General features: G+C 34.8%; 1 protein-coding gene across 1 annotated transcript; it reads right to left on the bottom strand.

Annotated features, from left to right (window-relative positions):
* Positions 1-3,441: 3,441 nt before the first annotated feature.
* On the bottom strand, positions 3,442-4,386 carry LOC129012675 (olfactory receptor 4K2). The gene has a single exon (XM_054448589.2). It carries the CDS (start codon positions 4,384-4,386, stop codon positions 3,442-3,444), a length of 945 nt encoding a protein of 314 aa, XP_054304564.2.
* Between the last annotated feature and the right edge of the window lie 6,217 nt (positions 4,387-10,603).

Genomic DNA, 10,603 nt, shown 5'->3' with positions numbered 1-10,603 from the left:
GTAAGAACCAGTGTAATTTTCTAGTGGAAGTTACTTTTAATTTTTCAAATTAATACTGACACACATTATACAGACGTGAATATTTACACACACATATACAGACATGAATATTTAAAACACATAAATGAAGATTTACCTTTTAAATTAAACAAGTCAATTGTTAGTTCAAGAGACTATCAAATCCCATAAACAAAGATATCCAGAGGTTATCACCCAGAATGATACAATGACTAACATTTATTGACAACTATATGCTTCATAGTATTTACCTCTTTTATGCCTCAAATAACTCTGTGGTGTAGAGACCACTATTATCTCCTTTAACATATGTAGAAACTGAGGCTAAGAGGTATTAAGTACTTAGCTTAAGTTTACACCACTAGTAGTAGAAGTAGTATTAAACACTGGTTGAAAAAAAAAGATACCAGAGTCGAAGACTTTTAAAACTACACATTAGACTTCAGATTCTGCAGAGCCTTTTAATGCAGGGGTGTCCAAACTTTTGGCTTCTCTGGTCCACATTGGAAGAAGAATTGTGTTGGGCCACACATAAAATACACTGATACTAAAGATAGCTGATGAGCTTTACAAAAAAATCACAAGAACATCTTACAATGTTTTAAGAAAGCTTATAAATTTGTGTTGAGCTGAATTTAAAGCCATTCCCTGAGCCTCATGCAACCTGCAGGTCATGGGTTGGACAAGCTAGGCTTAAAGCTTATACAGTTCGAGGACACCTGTTTCAGGAAAAAAAAAATCAAAATAACTAATAAAAGGTTGTTAGTTTCCATTCTAGGGCCTTCGAGGAAATCCACGCAAAGGAGGAGTTATAAAACCTAAGCTTTACTAGCTTTATGGTAAATCCACCATCATTATACCATATAGTATTCTAAAAGTTTTCTTAAGCATTTTTAGAAACAAACACAATTTGTAGTTTTTATTGCTATTACATATATCCAGTTCCTTCACATATTAAAATTTACACTTTATCTGTTTTTATCTATACCTGATTTTTAAGTTTTTCCATCTGCATTCAATTGTTGTCAAGCTTCACAGCTTCCTAAACACGTAGGGGAAGATGAAGTTGCTTGTCAACAGTCTTCTTATAAATGCTCCAGAACTCCCTCAATTGTGTTATTGCAGATCACTTAAAATTATACTTGCCTGCTTATCTTGTATTCTCTGCAGAACATTATCTCTGTCTCTGGAAACTCCGGTGGCAGCTGGCACCATCCTTACCATTGCTTAACGAGTCCATGGCCATGTCACTGCAGTTAACCTTGGTAAAAGAGTGTCAGCAGCTTGTCTCAGAGATATATGGATAAAACCATCCACCGTGAGTCCTAAAGTCCCAAAGATTTTTAAGTGTTTATATAACATGCAGAGGTACCATAAATATTGACTCCTCACACTAAGACACCAAGAAATGTGATAGTTCCATTTATATATGTAAGTCCTCCAAAGGCTTTCTGTGATCCTTTTTATTATCAGCTGCAGAACTTTACTATCAATCCAACTACTTAATCTCACTATTGACTTGCCTTATAGAGTTGTCTGCTGATCAGCTATGCCTTTGAGGGTATTTTGGCAAATGTTCTTGAGTTTTAGAATTCTCCACAAAAGCACAGAAAATCAATAGCGTCTCTTCCAAAAGATTCCACAGTTTTATATTGCAAAAAGCAGCACAGTTTTGAAAATATTCCATGGACAAATAAATATGTCAAGTAAAAGAATTATTTCTAGCATTTTTAAACACCAGCTAAAACATTCTACATAAATGAAGTCCTTGAATCTGAACATATTTGTACATATAACTGCAACCAAGAGAAAGTTCACACTCAAAACGTAAATTGGCCTATTTGTATCCCTATTTAAAATAGAATTATGCTAATCTTGTGCTTACATAAGCATGTTTTATTTTATGTTAATACTGTAGACGTTATTCTCTAATAATTTCAAAACTGCTCAGGCTTTAAACACAGTATCACAGACTTTCAAGCTGTAAGTTTGTTCCTTATTTGCTTAGTATATTAACGAAGAAATAAAACACAAACTGATGAAGAAAAAATACATTCCTGTTATAACTTAGCTTAATATGAACATCTAAGAATTTTCTGTTTTAATTATCTTTCATAAATGATAATTAATGCATTTCATTTGTTTTCTCAATTTACTCAATCATACCAGAAAATAACAACTTGATATTATCAAATACTGTGGTTGCAACATATCTTTCCCTTTGTGGATACATGTTGGATCATATATAAGACACTATATTTTATCAATATCATTTAGAAAATTCTAAATAACAGTTAACTCATGAATATTTGCCATCATTTAAAGATGGTTTGCAAGTAGGGTATACAGAATTATTTTTCCTCTTTCAATACTTGCAATTCCAGTAAGTACCAGCAGGTGGTAGTAATACTTTGCATACATTAAAGCTAATATGGACGCTACCAGATTTATTTATAACAGTAACAAAACCTATTTGTGTACAAAAACATACTTATTACATTGACAATGTATTACTAAATGCAGATTCATTATTTTTACACCCAAATTTTCAAGATAAAACCAAAATGGAAAGCAATATAACACTTTAAAATGAAAGCATGGACTCCCCATAAATTCAACTGTTATAAGCTGTGTCTCTTAACTTAATTCTAGTTTTAACTTCTTAGCAATTAAGCAACCATTGTGTCTGTATGAAACAAAGTGTACTGATCTGCAACTCATTTCATATTTTCTGATTTGCAGAATTCTCCAGCCTCTCTACTCATTCTGCATTATCAGAAAGAAATATCATGACTGTATTGCTTTGATGATGAACTAAAAGTGGTTGGTAAAGATTGCTACACTTACAGCAATTTTATGGACGTCATTAACATTCAAAATAAAATATATCTAGCGTTTTCTTTAATAGAAGAGATCACAAATTGGTTTAAATGTTAAGTAGGAGAGGCTTGGGAAAGTATGTGGAAAATCATTGCTTCTCTGTCAGAGGCTAAGATCCTATAACAGTATGGAGTTCCTAAGGATTATAGGAATCTCGCTAGCTTGTCATACTTTAACTCACTAAGTGACTCAGTTGCTAACTGTGTGTAATTGTCATAATCTCCAAGTTCTGCTTTAATCTATATTTCTTCTCCTCATTCCTTGGTCTTCTTTTCCAATACATTGATTATTGATATTGAATGTCCTAACTGGAACTGTCACTCCTGACATTTTTATCGTCTTTATTTCTAGAATAAATTGTTTTCATTAACTTGATTTTCTGAAATTTCAAACATATTTTGAACACATTCACATTCATGAGAATAGTTTCAAAATGCACTGAACTTGAGCCCTCACAAATTCTTGGCAATTACAATTTGATAAGAACCCTCTAGAAAGAAAAGCCTAACACAGCATTGTGACTAATGTTCTGTGTCACAAAAACTATGAAGGCATTGCCTTATTAAAATTTAGAAACCTATTTTTCAGTTTCCTCATGGCTATCTTTACTTCTTGATTCCTCAAAGTATAGATTATTGGGTTCAGAATGGGAGTAAAGATGGTATAAAACACAGACAGAAGCTTGTCTGTGAGAAAGCTGCTTAGTGGCCACATGTAGATGAGGATGCATGGCCCAAAGAACAAGAAGACAACAATGAAATGAGCTGTACAAGTAGAAAGGGCCTTAGATGATCCTCTGGAAGAATGATGCTTCACAGTAACCAGGACAATAACATATGAATTAAATAAAACAATAAAGCAGAACAACGCAATTATGCCACTTGTTGAGATGATAAAGAGGCCCAGAACATAAGTATCCACACAAGCCAACTGGAACACCACAGGAAGGTCACAGAAAAAGCTGTCTACCTCATTGGGACCGCAGAATGGTAACATGAGGGCAAATATGACCTGACACGTTGAATGCATGATTCCCACAATCCAGGAGGCCACCACGAGAGCAACACACACCTGAGGACTAATGACTGAAGCATAGTGTAGGGGCTTGCATATGGCAATATACCTATCAAAGGACATGGCCATGAGTAAGATGATCTCAGTGCCAGTGAAAAGGTGGAGAAAGAATATCTGGGTAAGGCAGCCATCAAAAGAGATGGTTTTGTGACCTGTTAGGTAATCTGTAATCATCTTTGGGGTGGCGAAAGAAGCAAGAGACATATCAATGATTGAAAGATTGGTAAGGAGGAAATACATAGGGGAGTGCAGGTGAGGGTCCACTGTAACTGTGATGACTATGAGGCTGTTACCCACCATTGTTGCCACATAAAGTAATGAAAACACCGTAAAGAAAAACATCTGTAGTTCCCAGGAATTAGAGAGCCCCAGCAAAACAAATTCAGACATGGTAGACTTATTGGCCACATCCATTGTCTTGATTCATAGGCAGAAGCCTGTATCATGAAAAAGAAAAAGAAAAAGGAAAGTCAGATTCAATGGAAGCAAAAGATTCATTTCCAATTATCTACTTTCAGAAATTTTATCTTCTCTATACAACTTATCTTGACTATTCTTTCCATCCTTCTCATTTGATATATTGTTTTGAATGGAAATTATGAAATATTAGAGCTTACAGCTAAATGTTCCTTAAATCATAGGTATTGAAAAGAACACTTTCTTTTCTGATACTAAATGGCAATCCAACCAAGATATCATTCTGAACAGACATACCTACCTATTTGTCCATCTATTCATCTGTGTAAGTCTAACGATAACAATAAGAACTTACTTTATGCTGACAATGTATGAAACACACATACACATACATGTTTAGTCATTTGGAATTTGTCCATCAAGATATCCTTACTGATGAAAACATATACAAATTGTATCACATATAAGGGCTCTTAAGCACATTATAGTGAAGTTTCGATGGACAGTTGTAGAGCTCTTGTAAATTTCCAGAGATGAACTGTTAAAGTATTCCCAGATAAAGTTTCCTGTTTGAAACTCAAAAGAAATACATAGAAAGTTAGTTTTGCTGATATTCATCCAGAGAAAGAAGACTAATTTATTACAATACAGTCATATAGACAAAGGAAAGGCATTTAACTTCTTTTGGTCCTTTCTTTTTAATTAAAATATGAACGTGTTCCTTACAAATATTTATAATTCTATGATTTAAAATTTTATATCATAAAGGATATATAACAACATTTTCATGGGAAAGTGCTCAAAGATCAATCTCTTTCATTTCACCTCTGTTTGAATTCTTCTTCTGTAAATTTCAACATGCGTAAACTGTTGTATTGACCTAAGCTTCATGGAATAGGGATTAGGAAATGGGAGTGGGAAGGGCAAACATTTAAAATATTTCAGTAGAACTCATTTGTAAAACACTTTTACTTACCAGATATATGGCAGAACCGGGGCTTTAGATTATTCAATGTTAAGTAGGCTTCTGTCAGAGCATAGAAGGCAATTTAAAATATAAATAAATGACCTAGTTGAATCATTAGTTGTGTACCAGCTGTGGATAAAATGGATGTTGTAGGGACATGGGAATTGAACAAGAAATCATCTTGCAATGGGATTTATTAAACAATAAAGATGGCATCATTGAGTTCACAAAGGAAAGATATGTCAAGAATCTTATGGGAATTTACAAAGATTGTTTTCACCTGGACCTGAGAGATTCAGGGACTAGAAGTCAGGAAAGTCCTAATTTCAAAAAGCAGCAGGAAATATCAAATCAACCAATTCTAATAAGCACTCTTGGTTTTCTAATGCTATATTAGAAGCAACGGAGAACAAAATCCAAACATTCACCTCTGCTTCAAGTAATTTAGAGTTATTTGGAAATATTAAACACCTATAAATGAAACAATTGGTGAAAAATACCACCAAATAAATCTCGTGTTCAGTCAGTTCTCAGAGACCATGGATGCACTGGACTTTAGTTAAAAAAAAAAACAAAACAAAAAACTGGTAATGTGCAGAATCAATCAAGCAAGTGTTCTTGCAGGAGACATGTCATAAACTTGACTTAGAATGAAAACTAAAATATTGCTTGGCAGAAGAAAAAAAAATACACGTGGAGGGAAAACAGGGCAACTTATTTGCCATGAAACAGGATATTTAGTTAGCAGTTCAGAAGAACAAGAATGCCTTTCTAAAAATTTAACTTGATATAAAAGATAACGGGTCATTTTAACGTCAGGGGCAGAATTATGATTATTTGAAAGCAGTATTATGTAAGCATTAATTTAGATAGTTTGGAGAAGGGACAAATTTAATACAGATCATTAAATGAAATAGATATAAGGAGATAATTTTGACTAAGTTACCAGAAATGTGAATGTGATTGAAATTAATTAAATGAGACATCCAAGTAACTGTCATTATGAATATTTTTATTTATTGAATACTAATAATATGATTATTCGCCTGTGCAGTCTATGTAGTAGACTGATTTTTTTTTTTTCAGACAGAGTTTCACTCTTATCACCCAGCCTGGAGTGCAATGGTGCAATCTTGGCTCACTGCAACCTCTGCCACCTGGTTCAAGCGATTCTCCTGTCTCAGTCTCCAGAGTAGCTGAGATTACAGGCATGTGCCACCATGCCCTGCTAATTATATTTTCAGTAGAGGCGGGGTTTCGCCATGTTGGCCAGGCTGGTCTCGAACTCCTGACCTCAAGTGATCAGTCCACCTCCACCTCGCAAAGTGCTGGGATGAACAGTGAGCCACCATGCCCAGCCAACTGAATTTTAGAAAATCAAAATTGATTACCTTTTTGTATATGGCTCATCCCTTCAGGAACCTTCACATGCTGTGGAAGGAGTATAACCCTCACTTTATCTACCAGAACCTTGGATACATGACTTACTTTGTTCAATGTAATGTGACTAGAAGTATTATATGCCACACATGAGCAGAAGTTTTAAAAGTCAATGCCTGACTCCAGCACTGTTTATGTATTTTATTTTTTAACTCATCAGGGTCTTAGGATAAATAGAATAAATACAAAGAAACATTGAGAGACAGACACACATGTGCACACACACACACAGACACACAGGAGGAATACAGAATGATGAGATATTATATGTAAATATGGAGTACTAGCCAGACCCTAGCCATTTTATACACTCCAGGTGAGGCACAAGATATGTTAGGAAAGCCATTCTGAAAGTTCCAGTACCAGCGGAGCTCACAGGTAAATAATGCAAGTGCATGAGTCTTTCCTATAGACCGGAGAGTGGCACGTTACATCTTTCTATTGTCAAAGTGGTTAAGCTGAGAACTACAGTTCCCAGAACTCTTTTCTGCACGTCTTTCTGTATTGGAGTTGTCTAAAAATAAATTTGTTTGGAATTTGAAAAGCAGCCTAAAGCACCAGCCATTACTCTCTGATCTTTGTGGCTATACAGATGCAGAGGTGCCAACAGCTTCTAGCTTGTTTTGCTCTCAGCCACTTCACTCTGTGTCCACCTTTTTCCCAACTTCTGAATTGGAGGATCAACAGAAGCCTCAAGCTGCCTGCCTGCAGATCCTCAGAAGTAGCAACTTCACAAAAATTTTTCTACCAGCAAAATTTTCTAAATTTTGCTCCTTTCATGACTTCTACTTCATTAGCTAGATGGGCTTGGTTTCTTGATTGACTGGCTATTGCTGCCTCTGATTCTGCAGCTCGCTGTTTCACGTCTTTGCTTTCCTAAGTCCTTCCACAATTGTTTAAGGTCTAATTCCTATGGTAAATGCCTTGTCCCACAGTGCATGGTAGCTCTGCTTTCTAAGTTGAACTCTATTTCTTAACCTAAGTCAAAACTAACAGTGTAGATAAAATCAGAGATGTTTTGATTTTATCCCTGACATTCCAACATGTCATTCCTATTGTCCCCTATCATCTCCCTCTCCTTAGAGGTAAATGAATATATATATAAAAAAAATATATATATATATATAGGTATATATAGGTATATATATGTGTGTGTGTATATATATACACACACATATATACATATACCTATTTAAATATATATGTGTATATTTAATATATTTAAATGTTCCTCCATGGGATTTTATTATTTTATATTCCTTCTGACATTACCTCACTGTAGTATCATCTAGAGCAGGTGTTCAAGCTGCTAGAATTTTGCTGCCTGATAGAAACATTTACCATATGATAGTTGATAAGTGGTATCTCAATTAATTTCAACATATGTTTGTATAAAAAGAATTTGAGCATCTTTTATATGGATAATAGCTATTTGCGCTTTTTTCCCATTTTATGCAGGGTTCTTGGTCTTTTTATTGTCTAATTTAATAGTTTTTATGTATTGATATAACTATGCTTTGTTTTTTTATCTCTCAGTGCAAATGAGGAAATTGAGATTTATGATAATGTGGTGATGTACTCAGTATAATATAATAAAGTCTTGTACTGTGATGTAAACTCAGGCCTCCAAATCTGAGATTCAATGTTCTTTATATTACACTAGAGGCATATAATGCAGTTTCATCAAGTTATTTCTTTTCACTTTATGAATACAAGCTCTGTGAAATATAAATATCCAAAACTTTCTTCTTAGTAGAGAAATATTTAAGTATGGATGGCATTTAAATTTTATTGATTGTTATTATGATTTTTAGGAGATATTAAAATTTTGATGATTACTTCACATTCTTTACATAGTTAGAATTTATAAACCAGAATTTTTTCACTTTTCACTTTTTTCTTCCATTACTCCATAATGACTCAAGTGAATAGTACAAAATTTAAATTCTTGAACATTCATTTTATTATTTTCTGTATCAGTTTTTTTCCAAATGGGGATACACAGGCCTTATACGCATTTGTTAATGGAGGAACTGAGAGATAACACATGTAGTCTCATAAGTCAAATAATAGATACTATTTGTCTTATCTTTGCTATGGTCCAAGATACCTGTTATTCTTTATATTTTCCCAGCCAATCACATCCATGCCCTGTACATGAAACATTTATGAGCAGTCATGCATTCTGTAATTCACCTTTAACTATGGCCAAACCAACTTGAAAGTTTTAACAACTCCCACTGCAACTTGAACATTTGTTTATTCCCCCAAGCAGCAGCTGGTCTTTTTCTTTCCATGTAATTCACAAAATTATTTCATATCAATACAGCTGTCATAAATACAAAGGTCTCAAGGACTGTGAGCCTCTTTTCCCCAGAAATTAGGCAAGGGATTCCCCTAACTTCACTGTGAAGCAGTTGCCCCTGCTTTCAGGAGTTGGTTGAGTATTATATTACATGTGTGGAAGAGATCTTAAAATTATCTAGATCAACGCCCCTATTTTACGTATGAAGACTTGGAAGCTTCGGTTGACTCAGTAAATTACTCGTTCCCACGCTCCTAGGACAAGATTTCAATTCCCATTTCCTGTCAGGTCACTGTTATTTCTGGTACACCAATTTAAATGAGAGCTGTGCTAGAGACTTCTATTTAAATATCAGGTAGGTGAGTTCAAAAGAAATTTAAAAGTTTCTGGGATGGGTAAAGCTAGAAGAACAATGTGAAGGTTTTTTTGTTTATTTGTTTTTCAAAGGCCACAAAATTTTTAATAGAAAGCCAAAGAACAGTAGGTAGTTGAATGAGTAAATTGGGTTTGGTCTTAGAACAATTTGTTTAGAATACATAATTACAACAGAGGTTTGAGAAGAAAAGAAAAACAAATGCTTGGATTAGTAGAAAGATGAAAAGGTTTTGTCATGAATTTTGAGTACACATCATTTCAATTGGCTTTCAGTGCACTTTGTAAATCTCAGATCTCAGTGAGACAGAGATTTCCTTAATCAGCCAAGTTACAACTTTTGAGATGTGTTATATTACATAACTTATAAATTCATTACTATCTTCTGTCTGATGTAAACTTGTCTCAACTGTTGCACCATGTAAACTCTGGAAACAGGAAGAGTATTTTTTTGTTTCAAACAGCTTCTGTGAAATCAATAATTTCTAGCATTTAAAAAAATGCCTGGCTTCTGGCAGCATGGTATTTAACAGTCTCTCTATTTAAAATGTACTTAGAAATGTGAGTACTTCAGGCTTTAACCAGAACATGTTCATTAGCCTCTGAAAAATGTATGGCATTGGTGACATACATCAAGTGTCATTCATAATATCTGTATAACTAAAATAAAGAACAAATAATTAGAGGTGATTTCACTTTTTTTTTTTTTGAGGCAGCGTCTCACTGTCACCAGGCTGGAGTGCAGTGGTGCGATCTTGGCTCACTGCAACCTCTGCCTCCCGGGTTCAAGAGATTCTCCTGCCTCAGCCTCCTGAGTAGCTGGGATTACAGGCACATGCCACCATGCCCGGCTAATTTTTGTATTTTTAGTAGAGACGGGGTTTCACCATGTTGGTCAGGCTTGTCTCGAACTATTGACCTCGTGGTCTGTGTGCCTCGGCCTCCCAAAGTGCTGGGATTACAGGTGTGAGCCACCTCGCCCGGCCATTTCACTTTTATTCTAGACAATCTCCATTAGAAAATTGAAACAGATGATGTTTCTCTGTAGCCATCTTCCTCCTCTCATGTTTGATTCCTTTTTCCTAGCCACTGCAAGAGAACAGTGCCCACACCCTTCCCACTATTGTGTT

The sequence above is a fragment of the Pongo pygmaeus genome, chromosome 15 (assembly GCF_028885625.2).
Source record: "Pongo pygmaeus isolate AG05252 chromosome 15, NHGRI_mPonPyg2-v2.0_pri, whole genome shotgun sequence".
Taxonomy (NCBI): Eukaryota; Metazoa; Chordata; class Mammalia; order Primates; family Hominidae; genus Pongo; species Pongo pygmaeus.
This window is presented reverse-complemented; position numbering and strand designations above follow the sequence as displayed.